Source organism: Xyrauchen texanus, chromosome 16 (assembly GCF_025860055.1).
Source record: "Xyrauchen texanus isolate HMW12.3.18 chromosome 16, RBS_HiC_50CHRs, whole genome shotgun sequence".
Lineage (NCBI taxonomy): Eukaryota > Metazoa > Chordata > Actinopteri > Cypriniformes > Catostomidae > Xyrauchen > Xyrauchen texanus.
In genome coordinates, this window is record NC_068291.1 from 34,673,744 (window position 1) to 34,693,686 (window position 19,943).

Consider the following 19,943-nt stretch of genomic DNA (forward strand, 5'->3'; position numbering starts at 1 on the left):
TTTTCTCTGTTAAAATACAATTCTCATATCTCAAGTGGCCAGACAGAGCAACATAGACTTTATCAATTGTATGAGTTTGGGGCAAGACAAAATTATTTTTCAGTCAATGGTGTTTGGGAAACCTGTTTGAAAACGGTGATTATTTTTGCAATTCTGTTTGGCACTAGTGGCTCAGAAATGACACATTTTAGCTTTAAAAGTTAACATGATATCAAAATGGACTAAATTTACATAATGCAGGTCATACTGTGAATGTTATTCCAATGAAAAAGATTTGTCTTGGTAAATTTCCATCAAAATGTAATAACTTGATCTGCCTCTGAAATGACTTAGCTTTATTTTTTGGCTGACATCACTAAGCTTCCTACATTTCAACCACCGGTCATATAGAGACTACTTTTCACAACTCATTGTGTTCAATGAGTTACTCAATTAATTGATGGATGCCATAAAGTCCAGCCCTATATATTTGTCTCATTGAAAATCCTCTTTTATTCAGAAATACACCACATAACAGAAGTAAATTGCATTAATGCAGCTTCGTGTTGGTTTTCCCATGCTCAATCGAATTGAGATTTGGGAAATTTGGAGGCCATGGCAACAGCTCTTCAACATGTTCCTCAAACCATTCCCAAACAATGTGTACAATGTGGCAAGGTGCATTATCCTGCTGAAAGAGGCCACTGCCATCAATGAATACCATTTTCATGAAGGGGTGTACCTGGTCTGCAACGATATTTAAGTGAATAAATGAATGAATGACTGAATGGCTGGACCCATGGTATCCCAGCAGTACATTGCCCAGAGCATCACACTCCCTCCACCAGCTTTCAGTCTTCCAGCAGTGTATCCTGGTGCCATCACTTGCCCAGGTAAAATGGTGCACATGTTCATGGCCATCCACGTGATGTAAAAGAAAATGGGACCCAGTTGTCTGGTCATAACAATTTGGCCCTTGTCAAAGTCACATAGGTCCTGCATATTTCTCCTGCATTCAACACTTTGGCTATGAGAACTGATTGTTCGTTTAACATCTAACCTACCCAGACCTTGACATCTTGTTAGGAGATGATCAACGTTAATCGCTTCACCTGTGAGTGGTCAATGTTTTTGGCTCATCAGTATGGATTTAAATGTAAAAACTGCACATACTAACATCCCATGGTCGGGAAAGCCACAGCTATTACATGATAAAGTCACACCTTACTTGAGAGGACAAAGAAAAAAAACAGCAACCACTTCAAAGAGTAGGACAACGAGACGGTTTCTCTGTGATTGTTCAAGAGCACTTCAAAAATATGACCGTTAACACATTCCAGCCAAGTGTGGTCTAAAATGGTCGCATTAACTAAGCCAGAGCTGAGAAACCACAAACCAGAAGTCATGCAGACTGAAGTATTCTCATACGAACACAAAATTACCCTCCTTTTTTTTTCACCTGCACAGCCTGTGTACAGCCTCAACTGGAGTCTGTTTCCAACCACCTAGTGTCTCATGTACCAAACTATTTGGAGAGGTAGCTTAACGCTCAAAATACAAATAAGGTACTCTTCCCACAGGTAAAGAGGTACAAAATACCAATAATCTTCAATTCAAGGAAGACGATGCGTTAACTAACTGTAGATCTGCTCTTACTAAGAAACATGGTAGTTGACAAAGCAAGGCAACTGCAGACACTTGTTCAGTTGTAACTTAGGTTCAGCAAAGAGCCTGATTCAAATTAAGAACTATATATGTTTCTTAAGCTGGCTGTATGGAGATCAAAACGGTTATTGATGTTACAATTATAGGTTCATTGCATAACTGTATTAGGCCTCATTTACACTTTAAAATGTGTCCACTTCAACCACATTTAAAGGTGATCAAAAAAAGCATGAACACCCCTCTAGCACTTGCTTGTAGTGCAAGCGCTTATTTATTTGTATGCATTTGAACAGCAGCACCACCTACTCCCCTGTTAATTAACCGCAGTACGGTTGAGTTTTAGACTTGGCAGGTTATGTGCCGCTTTAAAAATAAATAACTGTCCAATCTGTAAATGCACATACATATTCATGCACAAAGACTTTCTTAACTTATTCAGTATGCCTGATAACAACATGCAGTGAAAGATTAATATAGGTACTCCTATAAAATAACTGAAAATCCTGCTTGAAACCTTTGTGCTTAGGTTTTATGCAAGCATAATTGGGAGAAAAGGTGTTCTGACTGTTTTGCACTTTTACTTATTTTCGGCCTATGCATTATTCTACAACACTGCTTGATTCTGATTGCTTGACAGTTGTTCTAAGGTGAATTATTGAAGTATGAAGTAGCTTGATCAGGTCTTGACTGCATTAAAGTTCCATATGACTTTGGCAAATTATTTCAAAGAGTTGTACATTGCAAAATTGCTCTATGAAACATTTGCCAAGCAAGATTTATAGTGAATAAGGGATTCATTTTTGTCCGATTCTCACCCAAAGCTATTGTATCGCTTTAAAAGAGTCATATAGATTACTTTTATGCTGCTATTAAGTACTTTCTAGAACTTGAAAGTTTTAGACAACATTGAATATCAATACACAATATTATATATATATATATATATATATATATATATATATATATTCCAAAAAAAATTCTTCTTTAAAATATCTTGGTTTGTGTTTCACAGAAGAAAGTCTTAAGAGTTTGGGATGGAATGAGGGTGAATAAATAATGAGAAAATTATAATTTTGGGGTAAGCTATTCCTTTAAGAACCTTATGCATGCATTTGCTATCCATTTTATATCCATAATATGATATTTCCTAGTGAAACCGGATGCGCAGTAAGGAAAAACCTTAATTACATTACCTGTTGCCTAAAGGTGACATCAGCCAAAAAGGAAAGTAGTTTCAGAGGCATAATAAGTTAATATATTGTATTGTGATGAAATAACGCACACTGATCACTCTTGCACAGTAAGACTAGGGACAAGCATAACGTGGGTTCAACTCTGATTTCATGTTGACTTTAAAAGTGCACAAAGTCATCTTTGCATGTCTGAAACATTTAAGAAAATAATTTAAATATGACCTCCCAAACTTCTGAAATATTACCCCCTCCCCCACACGACAATGGGCCCTCCTTTCGGGGCTTGATGGCATTCTATATTAATAGAAGTAGTGTGTATTATTCATAGGCAGAATTACTTTGGTGTAATGGTCCCAGGCCAAAGGGAGCTCAATGCACTCCTGCTCTCAACCCTGACAAGAATACTACTAACAATACCGGACATGTGCAGGGCTACCCGAGTTTACCACTGCCCACACTGTAATAATCTATTCAAGGATTAAAGGGGTTTTATCTTGAAGCCTATGAATAATGAATGTGGAATTTCAAAATTTAATTGCCCCAAATTAAATGATTCAAGATAATGTTTCTTTTATAAATTTGTAATGGGGCTTGGGGGGCAAAGAATGAGAAAAAAAAAAAGAATAAAAAGGACAAGGGATGTGTGCCCTTATTCCTTCTAATTGGAATTGTTTAAAAAAAAAAAAACTCAACTAATATGACAAATAGACGGGTCAAAGATTTGAAGAAAAGCACTCCACCTATTTGATTCAGGTGAAAAATGCACAGAACTTTAATCTCAGACTTGTCAATGTAGACAGATTCTACTGCCTCTATACAGTTTGCTGATGTACTGCGTGTGTCAGTGCCACTCATGGTGTCTCTTCATTATGGCTAGATCACTTATTAAAGAATTAAGAATAGTGTATTAAAGCTGTAAGCTTTCTGAAGCTATACATTTATGTACAAAGCAGCAAGAACAATCGAGTCTTTCGAGAGTCCACAAAAATTATTTTGAACAGTACAATGAAGCAGTACTGTTAAACTGGACAAAATTCCATTAATGAGGTTTGGAATATATGAAAGTCTGAAAAGGACAACATGATGTTGGACCATTTCTGAGAAACTTCTCATGGCCTAATACAAGTCACTACTGTTAGATCGTCTGACTAGGTAAAAGTACACCATTCTAAGAGACAAACTCCTCCATGATTTGTTGATTAAAAGTTGGGTTTGTGTTGTGGGAGGTGCATATCTTATGTGCACAAGGACTTTATTCTCGATCGTTGTTTCCACATCTGGAAACCAACTAAATATCATTCTCTACTTAAATAGTTCATCCAAATATGAAAATTCTGTAATCATTCTCACCCTCTTGTTGTTACAAATCTGTAGGAATTTCTGTCATCTATGGAATGAGCAGCCTCAGTTAACATTCACTATTAATGTTTGGAATAAAAATATGCGTAAGTGATGACTGAATTTTCATATTTTGGTGAGCAAACCCTTCAAACACAAAGTTTTCTCACAAGTAAAGGAGTTTTAAAACTAGTGTATATGTCATACTCAAAAGTGGATGTTTTTTCTTTAACACACAAACTTTGAACTACATTCACAGCAAGTAGTAACCATATGGTTACCAAAAACATCTTATCTTCCCGTCTGGGTTGCAATGTCAATTTTTAAATCCAAAAGTAAAAATGTTGACTTTGAGAACACACCAACCATTCTCTGAAGTGCACAAAAAAAAAAAATATATATATAATGTCTTTAGCGGCATAATGTCTTAAATTTTTTCACTCGGGTAACAATTAGCAAGCAGCACTTTCTGTGATTTCAAAACATAAAAACGAATGATTGTCTAGTGACACTGACATGTCAAGCATGTTTCTGGCGTGATCTACAGTGATGGCTGGTCAAAGAGAACTAAATTCCCTGCCTCAGCATTTTAGATGACCAAGCAGAAACATCCTTGGCAACGTTACCATGTTTAAGTCTTCAATATATATATATATTTTCTTTCTTTAATTTGGTGAAGTCCAAGTTAGCCTTTATCTAGACATGATTCCATACCTTAAGAAGTTTAAGGAACCGTTTCTGGCAGCACGAGCAAAGCTACTACAAAAGAAACCAATGTGGCACTGATTAAAAACTCAAAACAAAATAAAACAGGCTTCTTGACATGAGCTAGCTCAAACTCCATACTTGCAGTAAGCTGCATTTAATAAAAAACAAAAACACGACAATTAAACCGAAATCCTCTGCCATTTTTTGTTTAGAAAGCTTTTGTTCCTATTTGTGAGTCTCTTAAACAAAATAAATAAATTGCAGAAATTACGATTGCCACTGTGCTCTGGTTACGACTGTTCGCCACCATCTTTTGGGTCATCTTCAGTTCGTTTGGTACTTCGGTCATCCTGGTGTGCAGGTGTCTCCTTTATCTTGTCACCCAACTCTTTTGGCACTACATCATTTCCTGGTGGATCTTCTTGAGTACCATTGAGATCTTTACACTCCCCGTTAAGAACCAAGGTCTTGGAGGTGTCCAGACTGGATGGGTCGGGTTTGATTGTGGCCATGCTCATCTCCTCTTCAACCAGCTCATCCTCCTCTTCCAGTTTGTGCAGGATGATGGGAAGTTTGGCGTCTGCGTTCTCCAGGAGGGCAATGTCACTTTCTTCGTACAGAGGCAGTGGGGCTCCCTCATTCAGTTGCTTTTGGAAGTGCAGGCGTTTGGCGCGACCGCTGGACACGGTTCGCTCGAGAATCTCTTTCTCTGCCAAGCGTAATTTTATAGCTGTGCAGGAGTGCAGGGTCAGGTTGGGCTTCTTTAGCATGGAGCGGTCCTCCTGAACAAGACAAAACAAGGGGCTTCAGACAAATTATATTATGATTGCTTACCCATTAACAAACATAACGAATATGCATACTTCATTCTTGTTTTCTATGATTATTGTATAGAAACACTGAATTTACTTATGGTAATAGGAGTTAAACTGAGCTGCAAGTACAACACAATTGGCGGAGTAAAAACTTTATCAAATTAGTAGAAATTAAAAAATATAATTTTTTAAATATTTATATATATATTTTTGGTGGTGGGATTTCATAAACCTTACACACACACGTCGATTACAAATTTTATTCGCGATTAAATCGCATAATTTCTTGTAGATAATTGCAGATTTCGTAAGTGCTGAAGTTTAACAAAAGTTTGATTTAATATTTTCCAAACAAAACCTTCCAACGTATAAAGATCTAAGTGAGAGTTTGACTAATTGAAAGAACTAGTCCCCACATATGTTGCATATTCATTGCAATCTGAATTAAAATCTCTTAAACTCATCCTCCACAATAAAAATCAGCCAGCCGGTCTGTGGCCATCTGCTTTGCTGCAGCAATCATGAAGCTGCATTCATGATTCGCGTCAGGGCGTCAGTGCCAGCATCAAGTGCCGATTTGAACTCTGCATGAAAAGCGCTTTCAGACAAAAACATCTCATTCTCATTTTGTGACCGTTAAGACTTGACGTACTTCTGTGGTAATTAAAATGTGCTTTACATACAGTAGGCTGAAAAATACTTATTTCTATCACAAGTCCTATCTGGGCTTACTGTAGAAATCAAATAGCATTAAGAGGTCCTTTCTCCATTTTATCTCTTGACACTCAAGCGCTGTTGGTGTGTGTTGTGTAGGGTGCCTCACTGTATTGACTGAGTGGACACATCACAAAGGTTCATCCAGCATGTGTTTATGCTGTATTAACGGTAAATGTGTTAATCATGGATTAAGAAATATTTACACATTAAACTTTAATTAATTGCATGTTAATTCTGACAGCTCTAATGAAATGTATATAGACTTTTAGAAAGATATCAATAAAAGCATTGTTTTACTTGTTCAATAACAAAACCAGTTTAAAAAGTGCACTCCAAAAACAAAAAATAAATAAATAAAATGCAAAATAAAAAAATAATGAAATTTGATCCTATATGGGAGAAATATTCAGAGACTGTTTGACTTGGGTAGATTTGATAGGTTTAGCTTAGGCACCTCTGAAGTAGTCTTGTAGGTTTTGAGCAGCAGTGCAGCCCGTGTTTCCAGGAACGTCCACAGCTTGATCTCGTTCTCCCAGCTGACAGGGAATTCAGTGTTGCCCAGGGTGAAGATCTTGTTGATGGCGTGGTCGCCCACCAGGTAGTCCCCGAGTTCCTCTGCAATCAGAAAAGCACACCTCTCTGGTTAAGGGAGTAATCTGCCATGATAGTGTGCCGGCAGGTCTGATCTGTGGCGATTATGTAAGGTATGATTACATGGCTGCTAACGAGATGAAAGGGCTTTGCGAATGAGAGCTTTTTGTGTGCACGCAGCCGAATCCTGTCACACCAGTAACATAGAAGCCCATAGCACAGGGGCTTAGGCTTCGTTTAAAAATTAACATAACATTTCTGAATAATGTATCAGCTCAGACTTAAGAGGTCTTGCCAGAGGACATGGCCTTGCTTTACGGGATTTATGATAAAAACTTCTCCTACATAGATGCTTATTAATATTTCACTGACACTGGATCAGTCCTTCTACACATCTGCTGGACTGTCTCAATCAATTATACACCTGCAGGGCACTTCAGGCTTTGTTTCACTCCCCGTATCCAAAAAAAGCATAATTCCTTGCTACACAGTATGCAATAAGCAGTATGTCAAATGACTAGTGTGTCCAAATACTCAGTATTCATGATACCCCAATGACGTACTGCATCTGTTGAGATTCAGAAGTGTGAATACAGCTGACACCGTCTCATAGGGCCAGGGGAACTGCGGGGCTCTCAGATTTAGTGACAAAAATTGCGTAATCCAGGAGTCTCTTTTCAAGTGCAAGTTCTAGATGTACTAAGTAAATTGTTCTTGTGGTTGTTGTCAGTACACCATACTGTATGACAAAGAACATATGGGTCAGCACTATGGATTTAGTATGTCAGGAAATGTATTCTGAACTTAAAGGCAAAACACAATAGTTAGTGTTCAAATTGAGTTAAGACATAGTATGTACTGTGACAGATGGGCTTGGTTTAACTATACTCAGATTCATAGAAAACAGTGTATTTTATGATCCACATTTTGCTGGACAATCCAAAAACTTTGAAGCTATTTTTTCCTCAGTTTCAGGGATGTAGCATCTCACTTCCAGTTACAAGGCCCTGGAAGCCCTCAGGTGGCCAGTGCAGAACTCTGAGGTACTAGGATTTGCGAAGACACTAAAAAAAAAGAAATAGCTCGTTGGCTGAACTTGATTCAATGTGGACAGTGGTTCCATGTATTCAAAATAAGTGCTCTTATCTTAAAATTACTTTGTAATCTATAAACTAACAGCTTGTGTAGAAAGAACCTGAATAGGGAAAACCAAACAAAATTAGACGTCAATATAACTCAAATCTCTTTTTTCTTCATGTACCAATTAGTGATGTTAGCATGCTAGTTACCAGAGTATGTGAGTGGAGTGGCAACAATTTCCACTCCACGCTCAAAGCATTCTTTAATCACTTCTATCCAGCTCCTCTCCTGGTTGTCCATTTCCCGCTCCTCGCTCCTGGGTTAGAGAAACCCCACTCCATGTTCGCTCAATGTCAAAATTAGCACCTACCTACCTCTCCACTGTAAAGTTATTTCAGTATGCTTTTTAATCTCACAACTCTCTATGCAGAAGGTGTATTAAACGAAAAATAAATACTAGAAGAAAAGCTACAATGTGCTTGGTGATAAAACCCTAACATTAGCCAAGACAAAATTTAATAATTTTTATCGCTTGTGAAACATATCGGCAGCATTCTCTGGGTTTAATTAATTAAATAAATTTTTTGGCAAAAACAAAAAAAAAAATATATGTAAATATAAAATTACCAAACGAAAAAAAATAATAATTATAAAATTACCAAAAAAAAAAAAAAAAAAAAGTTTAGTGAAAAGGCAAGAGAACAATAACGCTCTCGGCAAAATCATGCCACTCCACTCCTCGCTCACATACTCCATAGTGCTTCCAACCAGCATGTATTTAGCGGAGTATAATTTAGTAACCATCCTATGGTTTGCACAGCAATTGCACAATGATGCAAGCAATCAATTACATGTGCAAGATGTACCGGTCCTCATCGTTAGCTTAATTTCCACTCTTTAGCATATTGGTAACCCCCAAAACTCCAACCCCCCTTTAGTTTAATCTTGCATAAAAACATAACTTAATTTAAACATTTTACTCTCCCTATCAAGTCTTGTGAAAAGCATGATGGGAAATAAAAATCCCCTGCCCAGTTTTATCAATGCTACATTAATGGTGCAATTTTTTTCTTGCGTCATCTAAGACTTAGTGACACCTAGTAGCGTGGATGCAGCATTATTAAAAATCAATAGTTTTCAGTCACAGATGCCATTGTAGAAATTCACCATTCACAGTCAGCCATGATTAATTCAATTTAAGAAAGTGCCCAGTAACAGGCTGGATACTGAGATTAAGGGAGTAGTATTTGACTGGTCATGTGATCTTAACATGGCAGCCCTCATATGGGGACCTTCTCCATGTAGAATAAAACAGCTTTAGTCCTTTTATAAGATTACTGATATGACTGGATTCTTCATTTCACGTGCTTGCACGTGATTTTTTATATACGTTTCAAAATTACAATTAATTTATTTAGGAGTAAAATGTACAAACACAAAAAAGTATGAATGTATTCCCAACTCAAATGGATTAAGTAAATTTCCATTTTACTAATTTAAATGGACTGGACGCAATGAAATAAAGTTGTGACCAAATGTTCCAGAATTGTGTTTTAGTTCATATTAAGTAAATTGAACAAGCAGCAAAAATCCTTTTTTTTCCATGCACCTACCTTCAGTCATGCAGAAGACACGCAGGAAAGCCAGGAGCTGAGCAGATATGGGTGGTTCACTGCAATGCAGGGCAAAGATACTCGACCTGCGGAAGCACAGAACCAGAGAGGGTTCAAAGCACCAGCTGACTCCCCCACCTCCCTCAAATTAAACCCCAATTAACTCCAGTGGAATGGGCAGGTGCTAATGGATGCCTCCCGCCTGCACGAGACTGCAGTGTTGCTCCCCATCACATGACAACTGATTGATCTGAAGCGATGAGAGGCCACTGAACTTGATGCATTTTTAAAAACACGCTCAATGATTTATAATTTACCGTTTAATTACTGGAGAATATCTATGGCCTCTTCCTGTCTGATTTACGCTGGGATGAAAAGAAGCATCTAGGCTCTGACCTGAATCAAAAGGTAATTTCAGATGGGCTTTTGTAGACCTAAAGGCTATTGAACAGTGTGACAAAAAGTTCACTGTTGTGAACTCCAGAGCTTCAACAGCAATGGGACACAATTATACCTGGTTGATTATTCCTACAGCAAGCAGATTTAAATGTTTAAGGTTTTACCAAGAGGGGAATTTAAAATTGAAAGTCAGAAAAAAAAAAAAAAAAAAAAGAGTATTGAAAATAAAGTAAAATCAAATTTAAATGATAATAAAAAAAAAGACTGTTGCCTTATTGTTATTCATGTCTTTTGAGCAAAAGAACTAAAAGTGTTATGAACATTGAGTCTTCATGAAGTGTTCGGGCCATTTACACAGAACAGGGTTTTTAAAATCAAATTTAAGACATAAAGATCTTTTTCCAAGACCTGAACAAATAAAATTAATACCGTATCCCCATACCAAAACAATCTCAAAACAAATCATGGATGACGGTCTCTTACTTAAACAGGCAGCGGCACACATTCAACAAGCAAGTTTAAACACTCAAATTCTTTCCACATTTCTCTACAAAACATTAAAATTTGTTTATGTAACATTATAAAAAATAAATACAAATTAGAGGTCAACCGATATTAGATTCTATTGATTCAATAAGGTGTTGAAAGAAAAGCAATTAATTGGCCAATAGTTTTTAAAATTGGTAGCCTATATTAAATGTTCTTAGTCTTTCCTTAATGAGATGGAGAGGGCCAGACAGAGGCTTACAAGAGTCCAATATTGGATTAAATTCCAGATGCAGTTTATGGTGCAACCAAAATACCAAAGATTTGATTCTTAGTTGCAAACATTTTTAATTTAAAAGGTTGAACACTGGGGACTTTTATTTTGAAATGCGTGTGCTTCACTGCTTCCAGCTGCTCATTCAAACAGATAAGTGAAATAAAATGGGCACTCCTACAATAATCTACAACGCATTACAATATAATCAATTAAAAATCAACACTGTCATATTTTATCAACACTATATTGTCATTGTCATTATCAATGGTTGATCTTCAGTGGTTTGTCATAAATTTCCAATATGTCCTAATGATTGTCAACTGTTCTGCAACAGCTGAAAACACTCGCAAGCCTCCACATGCTTGGAGAAAATACAACAGTGATGCGTTTTCACTTTGAAGTACGCAGCACATGCATTTATTTAAATCATATACTTTTGAAGTTTGATAATCACATTAGGTCACATCACGTTTCCTGTCTTTCCGTCCCAAAATGTAAGCCCTTTTGTTGTATCATTCAAGACATTTAAGACTTTTCTCTGTTTAACATTTTGAGACATTGACCTCTCTCATCAACAAGGTGTTTCCATCCACAGAACAGCCCCTCACTGGATGTTTTTCAAATTCTAGAGACTGCTGTGTGTGAAAATCCAAGGAGATCAGCAACCCGTCTGGCACCAACAATCATCCATGCGATTATCTAATCAGCCAATCATGTGGCAGCAGTGCATCAAATCGTGTAGTGCATAAAAATCATGCATGTACGGGTCAGGAGCTTCAGTTAATATTAGGCAAGTGGTTTTAATATTGTGGCTGATCAGTGCAAGTGGCAGCAGAATTATGGAGAGTGACTTATTCAGATTTATATATATTTTGTTAAATCAGCAAAAGTTTTGAAAAAAATCTAATTAAAACTGCATTGTGTAAAAAAATAGGGACAAAAGGAAGTTATGTCATTGCTGTCAAGGGTACTCACGCAAGAATGCCTGCACGTGCCAGAACCTCTGCCTTCATAGCATACAAACGCTCACTCTTGCTAACACCCAACTTGATCTTCACACGGTCATGTGTGTTGTCTTCAAAGAAGAAACCGTTGTGGATCACAAACTCTGCATTGGATCTTGTACCGTAGAATATGTAGATCTAGAGAAAAAGAATGAAGACTGTTTGAAAGGGGGCTATTTTGGGCATTTTACAACACAATACAAGAAAAAGCATAATGGAGTGTAGAGGCATTGCTTTCACTTTCTAGAGCAAAATATATCAAAGATGCCATAAAATCAAAATAGGAGTTTTTAAGCTTTCAGTCAGTGTCCATTAGCCTTTACTAGTGGTCAATCAGTACTGTTTTTGTAACGGCTGATAACGATATCCAGAGAGCAGGGAGGCATATATTACTCGTATATCACAAAATTTAATATAATAGTAAATTTCAAATAAATAGGCACAAAAAAATAAAAATAATAATAATTTCATTTTACTTTAACTTTTATTTAGCATTACAAATTTACTCAATTAAGCACAAAACAAATTTGTAAAAAATATAATTAGGATGGTAGATAGTGGTTTATCCTGGTTTCTCTTTAGTCTTCCCATTTAAGTAATTGTTTGCACAAAGAAATTGTAATACTGTTGTTATTTATGAAATACATCAGTGCACACAGTAGTCCAGCAACCATGAATGGTATGTGCAAAACCATTTTCTCATAAGTCAAACTAATTGTACGTACAGTTCACAGTGAATTGACATTTACTTTAAGCACACATGAAGCGCTTCTACTAAAAATTCCTCTATTGCTCGTGTGGATCTATTGAGAGCAGCAGTCTACTGACCACTTCAAGTATACTCTGCCCGGATCACCTGCTTTGAGTGTCACGGACTGACAGTTGCACAACATCTGAAACCGAGGAAAAATGTTTTGATTCAGGCTATTGAATATATGCATACAAGTTTTGTTAGGTCTGTGAATTCAATCGGTTTCAATGAGATATCCACATATTTGCAGACAGTATATGATTTTTATTGATATTTGCCATTTTATCATTAGACAAGACAGTTAACAGTTTAAAGGAACTGTTGAGAAGAGAGAGAGGGAGAAAGAAACATGAAAGCACGGAGAACATCATAAGCTTATACACCAGTCTTCTGCTGTCCAATCCTTCCTGCAGAATTTCAGTCGGTCCTTGATGTTTTTCTTGGAGAGAAGTGGCTTCTTTGCTGCCCTTCTTGACACCAGGCCATTGTCCAAAAGTCTTTGCCTCACTGTGCGTGCTGATGCACTCACACCAACCTGCTGCCAATATTGAGCTGACTCCTTAGGAGATGGTCCTGGCGCTTGCTGGACACTCTGGAACATCCTGAAGTCTTAACTGCAGTTGAACCCCTTTCCTTGAAGTTCTTGATGATCCAGCAAATGGTTCTTTCAGGTACAACATTCTTTGCAGCAATTTCCTTGCATGGGAGGTGATTTTGATGCAAAGGGATGATGGCTGCACATCTTGCTTTAGAGGTAACCATTGCTAACAAGAACACAATGGTTGGAAGCACTTCTTCCCTCCTTTTATAGCCTTCAGTCTGCTCTTATAATCCAATCAGAATGATTTCATCTGACTAGTACTAGTTCACAATTTCCCAGGTGCTGCTGTTATGATTAGTGAAATAATGTTAGCTGGTCATTTTGTGCCAGGGCCAAAAAAAATAAACTGTGAAATTTGGGTTTTTGTGATAAAAGTAAATATTTTTGTGCTTTTTTGCAATTATTTAAAATGCATTTGATCACTCTGCACAACCTAGAAAAACGTGAATCAACACCACAACAACTGAAGCAGAAAACTTTGCGAAACAAAACATTTGTTACTGCCAATACTTTTGGCCACGGCTGTATATTCCATAGTGAATATGATATGTAATCATAGCGCACGTGAATCTCTTGTACTTTGAAATAGCACTCAAATGCGCTTGGCTGGATCCAGCGCAAGCACCAATCTCCTATAAGAATGCATGCTTCAGAGGAAGATATTTCAATAGAGGAGTACTCGACGGGAAGAAAATGCTGGATTTTCGTGAGGTTAGTGAATTATATCTGTTTAAAATTAGACATTTGCATATGGTATATAATAGAAGTTTTATCGATATTTGCCTTTTATCATTAGAAAAGTTAAGTCACAGGGAATTGTTGAGGAGAGACTGTTAGAATACATGCTTCAGAGGAATATATATGTGCGCTCCACTGAATGCTGGATCCTCTGAAGTGGTGGGAGGTTGGTTGTGACGAGAAGGAGGGCGTGGCCAGGATGTAAGGATGAGCTCGAACGCATCTGCCGTGGTTCTGATATGCGGACTGTTTAAATGGCATTTTGCACACCGGTCAATTATTGTAGAAGCATGATGGCACGTAACAAAAAGAACCATGGCTGATTGTTTTTACATGTCTCAGTTGCTTCACATGCAAGCAGGCAATTCTCAGAGACCTCAAGAAACAAATCAGCCAAACAGGAAAATTTATGGGCAGACACAGATTATTAAAAAATTATGAAAATCGGCCAATATAGCGGTCGACCACTACTTTAAACCATCCAAAAGGTAAAGGTTTTCCCTCAACAGTACATCCTCAACATTTACAGATAGTGCAGTGCAAAGAGTGTGTGTGAGAGAGAGATAAAGCATAGAGAGAGTAAAGGTGAGACAGAAGCACAGTTCAATCCTGTTCTCAGCCTGTCCACATCGAATTCCGGCCCAGTGCGAAATCAGCAGTAGGAATCAGGGATCAAATGGCTCTGTATGGAATGGCGCTCCTGAAACGGCCCCTCCTATTCCTATTCCAACCCTTGTCCGAGTCCCACACGCTGGTCCCTGCACTCTCTTTCTTCTTCCACTGGCTGTCTCTCTGAATCTTATCAAATAATTCACATTCTGGAGAGAGAGGGGGGGCGCAAGGGTGTATACCTGGCCTGTCACTGTGTGCCCTGCGCATCCACTCTTCCTATGGCTGGATCTGAATGCCTTTGCTCTGATATTACCCCCGGGCCTCTGTAATGGCGCTTGCTGATAAATGCATCACAGAGCCATGAGCACAGAGCAGTGCCAGGTGAGTGTGTGTCAATGGAAATTGAAAATGTACAAGATTAGGTGGACATCATGGCGCTAACTTCATCCATCTCTGATACTTTGGGAGATTTCTGCTGGAAAGTATTGTGGCCAAACCTAATTGTGACCTTAAAATGCAAGAGCTGTTGTAAGGTGTTGTGTTACTCACCTGTTCGCCCTCTTTGTAATCTTTGAGAGCTACGCATTCGCATCGGTCATCTTCTAGGTTGTAGCCAGTCGTAATCTAGAAAAGAACAACAAAATCAGAGGAATGTCATATAATACTAAGGTACACTACAAGGCAAACGTTTGGACACTTGATTGAATTTGTTTTTCACAATCTTGAAAACATTTGATCTAAAGGCTTATGCTTCAATGCTTGAAATTAGTTTTAAAGTCAAATACAAATTCTCACGAAGTATTCATTTCTTTACAAAACTGGAGGACATTTTCTCAAGCATGGCTACTTTTAAAAAATAATACTATGCAATATATTTTGTAACTTTCTGCTTGTTGCCCCTATGATGTGTATAAAAGCTTTTTGCTTTTTGATAACGTGGAACAAAAATGGCTAAATGTTTGTGATATACTCCCAGAAAGATTCAATGAAACAAAACAACAGGGCAAAACAAGCAAATAAGTAATGCCTTAATAAATACAACCCTTCACTATTACATTTCTGAAAATGTTCAGAAATCAACTAAATCAAATAAAAAGGGTTAATTATAAAAACCCCTAGTACACTACACGCAATATGTTTTTATTAAACCTTAACCAGGGGATTGCCAGAAAACCATTTCATTACATATTTTAATGACTCTGATTTTCAATGCACAAGAATGATAGTGTGAAACGAAACTTCATTTTAGGACATAAGTACATTACACAGTTATATACACACAGGCAATATATTGCACTGTGGCAAGAGCCACTGAGTGCAATCAAAGACAAATTCTCCAAATAAATATAAAAAAAAAATCCCTTGGGATCAAGGCATAATCTACTGAAAAACACATTACATTTTTCTCCTGACATCTCTACAAGTGAATGTTTTTTCTGTACTTCAAATTTGCAATACAACTGAAAGCACTGTAAACATGCATGACATGCAAGAATATATAGAAATTGTTGAACTGAATTTCTCATTTTAGACAAGAGACAGTGTACTTGGGCTTGGTTCCAAAACAAATATTTAGCCTTCTCTTGACCATATGCATGCATGTATGTGATATATATATATATATATATATATATATATATCTCATACACACACACACACTTATTTTTTAAATGGAGAATTATTCTGTGTGGGTGTACTGGAGCAATGCTCTGGACTCACCAGGCCATTGGTGTGGTTGCACATGTCCCAGAGTGGGATGAGGGCCAGTGTGACCCGACCTCCATCTGCTGTGGGAATCTGGTTTTGACGGGTCATCACAGAGGACACTGCCCACCTGACACACAAATGACATTCCTTTTGTATAAACCTGGTACATATTGTATCCCCTGCAGCTTATACTTAGTTTACATAATAATGTGACATTTCTATATCATTTCAAATTATAAGCCCTGTATTTAATACTAACATTACTGTTCAAGTTAAAAATGACTTTTATTAAGGGAAAAAACGGCTTTAATTTACTATGTAGACCTAATTTATCATCAATGCATATAATTAAAAAAAGCTTTTTCTCTAGTCCATCCTGACCTTGGAAACCAAGCTGCAACAGTGGGTCAGAAAATGTTATGATATTAATGTCACAACTATGAGCCCACATTTTTACGTATATCAATGGCTTTCAGTTTTCAGTAACTTGGCCAGCCCTGTAAATGGTTAGCAAGTGCTCACCAAAAATGTTCATGTAAATTTACACTTTTGGTACAAGAATGCTTGACTATGCTTGAGTGAATTACAAAAGTGCAGAATATGGCCCACTTTAATATGTTATCGCTCGAAGACCTGGCAATATTATGACCTCAAATCTGACATTGAGAAAAACAATGTCCAACTAACACCAATAACCTGCATGTACTTTATTAAGAGGAACTTTAAAAATTAAAAGTCCACCGAAGACAACATTAGCTGTAACAAGACGCTATTCCATTCTCTTCACACATTACCCAACGGGAGCACAGACTTGCATCATATTCAACAATCTGAAGATGAAAGGGGACCAATGATAAATTATTCCTTCACAGATAATTTGGTGCTAATGATAGAACAATGAGAACAAACGGCTCATTTTTAGAGGCCATTGCATGGCCCTACACCCAACCCATGGTACTTCTTCCTTTTCAACCTCAGAAGGGAAGAGAAGTTAAACTTTTTTAACAGGGTAGGACATTTCAACCAACCTGTAGTCGTCAAAGGTAAAGGCATCTTTTAAGGGTAGTTTGCTGGCGTTCGGATGAGTCTGGGAATTGAAGATGGAAAGACAAAGGAGAAAAAAGGGAGATTTGGAGGTGGGAGGGGGGGGGGGGAGGCGGAAAAAAAAAAAAAAAAAAACACAAATCAGTCAGAGGAATTTCATTATGTGGCTGCCTAACAGATCCTAACAAGAGTGTAGCCAGGCAGAGAGCGTCCAGTGGTGCTATGCAAGGATCATGGTGGCATTAGCCCTCCATACATCACTGTCAACTTAATTTGTTGTGCCCAGCAGTCGTCATAAATCTGCTTCATCAATTTGGGTGACAGAGAGCCACTGGTGCCACAGAAATCTACATTTAAAGCCACAGTCTGCCTCCCTCCAAGGGCTCATTTGCAGCGGGTGTCATGGAGAGGAGAAAAAAAAAAAGGCTACAATCCCATAGAAAGAAAAAAATGTGGGGAGCAAAGAATGCCAGGGTCTAATTCAACCGGCCCGTAGCACCTTCCTGAACATGCAAAATGAGCCATAAAAATAGACGTAGGTATGTAGCTGAGAGTGAAGGATATTCCTCTTTTCCCCCACAGGTACTCTCACGGCTGTGTGTGTGGCGCTTGTCCTGTGAAATGAAGCACTGTACTCCACAATGAGGTGCCCTGCAAACGGTAATGGCGTTGATATGTATATAACGCAATACATCAAAAAGCGTGCGCACAAAAGTCATAATCACGACTCGGGTGATCAGTCCATCACACAGGAGGAGTGATAAAACTGCCTAACAGACAGTAAAACAAAAAGAACAAAAGAAAACAAAAAAGTAAACTTGGAGATTGGAAATGAAAAATTATTTAAGACATATACCCAAAATAACCCTGGTAAAAAAAAAACATGCAATACCAAGATGTTTGTTCAATGTGCACGTTTTTCAACTGACAAAATGACGACAATTTTCAGTTTAAGCAAACCATTCCCTTAAAATAGAATGTGATGCTTTGCAAATGATTCACTACCTCAAAAGAAGTTTCACGCGAATGCTTACTGGAAAGGGGGCACAAACTTATTCGTTCATGAATCAAGCTGTATCATTAAGCTCTCAAACAGAGTAATATAAGCATGAAATGAAAGAGCTCAGAAGTAGTACCTAACTTTTACCTTCCATTTACCTTCTCAGCTCATTAATCAATTTGCCTGACACTAATAGAGCCCTGTATACCTCCTTTGCTTCTATGGAACCCACACACACACACTTAGCGAATGTTGCGATAACAAAAGGCAAGTGTGTGGTCACATCATATCTTTGCCTGTGTGTTGTCAGAAAAGAGTCAGAAAAGAGTCCAGCTATACAGTTTTATCCCTACAGTAGAATGAGCGAACTTGTACTCTGCAACACCTGACCTAGCCCTTGCCATTAGCCATAAGGTGCGCCAAGCTCAGGTGGATGAAGGTTGAAAGGGCGGCTGTAAATTTTGAAAGCAGGATATAATAACAGAGCTAAGCCTGACCACTTCCTCTCAGTTAATCCAGAATTGGTCGAACAGGTCTGAATCAGAACCAGCGTAGAAGCACCGCTCACATACGTTGATGGACAACCATTAAAAGATAAGTCCTGGGTAAAGCCAGCAAGTCAGAATTCAGTGTCCTGGGTTTGAGTCTCATGCTTCAAATGAAGGGAAGTGGTTCATGTAAGGACAAAAAAAAAAAAAAAAAAAAAAAAAGCACAAGTTTGATGGAAGTAATAGGGCAAATCTCCAGAGACTCCTCCATAGACTTCTTTAAGCGAAGATGTGCTGAAGCCAGCTAAACAATGAATAAAAATCTAGAAGAGCATCGGTCGCCATAATAGGCCATCTGAAAAGGGTTAAAGTGCCGTTAATTATATTTTTTGCCCTCTGAGATTGGAATACTCAGAGTGCCTGAGTACCGTAATAGATTCAATTAAGGCAATAATTAGTTGAACAGAATGATAAACCTCAGGGGGGAGGGCAAACCTGGTTTCAAAGAGACCACCGAAAGGTCTGTCTGGATCCGGTAAAGCACTGGGTGTTTGGAAAAGGCCACTTGTCTGGAAAAACGTGCAGCAGGACGCATGCACATATAAAGGTAGTTTAAGACAGTGGGGTAAGGCGAAACATAGGGAGTTTTAGACGGCACGTTTGATGAGGTGTAGTTTTCGGAGATAAAGGGCAGCTGCACTGCTGCAGGTTGAGCTTGTGATGCATTAGCATCACCAGAGAGAGGTAATTCATCATGTGCCACAATGGCACCGTGGCTCTGAGGGAGACGAGGGGGGAACGGCCCTGTAAATCAATTAGAAAACAAAAGCTCCCACCAAGAGCACCTGCGCTCCTTAACGAGGACGGCGGGAAATGCGGCTAATTGGCCGGTGGCCTCCAGGAGGTCTTTCTGGAGTCGAGATCCCCAAACACCCAGTCTCTCTTCCGCCACACTGGCCAGCATTAGAGAGCTCATCGTTCTGGTGCATGCTGAGGTTAAAACAGCATTGATTTTATTCTGTTATGTGGGCCGTTTCAAGAGTCATCTTTCGACTTGATGATCTACAACAAATAACAAGCAATGTTGCAATAAACAACACAATGAAAGCATCTATACATCGTCGTTCAACATTGCAA

General features: G+C 38.2%; 2 protein-coding genes across 2 annotated transcripts in view; both read right to left on the reverse strand.

The window, feature by feature from the left end:
• The window catches only part of LOC127656964 (serine palmitoyltransferase 2-like), a 919,074-nt gene that overhangs the window by 720,446 nt on the left and 178,685 nt on the right, over positions 1-19,943 (reverse strand). The window lies entirely within an intron of this gene.
• The window catches only part of setd3 (SET domain containing 3, actin histidine methyltransferase), a 29,357-nt gene continuing 12,384 nt past the window's right edge, over positions 2,971-19,943 (reverse strand). The window contains exons 7-13 of the mRNA XM_052145557.1: positions 17,303-17,361; positions 16,287-16,401; positions 15,117-15,191; positions 11,837-12,003; positions 9,700-9,785; positions 6,870-7,030; positions 2,971-5,665 (exon numbers count right to left, since the gene is read on the reverse strand). Of these exons, the coding sequence (XP_052001517.1) occupies positions 5,174-5,665; positions 6,870-7,030; positions 9,700-9,785; positions 11,837-12,003; positions 15,117-15,191; positions 16,287-16,401; positions 17,303-17,361 (1,155 nt within the window). The 3' untranslated portion in view covers positions 2,971-5,173. The remainder of the gene's footprint in view (positions 5,666-6,869; positions 7,031-9,699; positions 9,786-11,836; positions 12,004-15,116; positions 15,192-16,286; positions 16,402-17,302; positions 17,362-19,943) is intronic.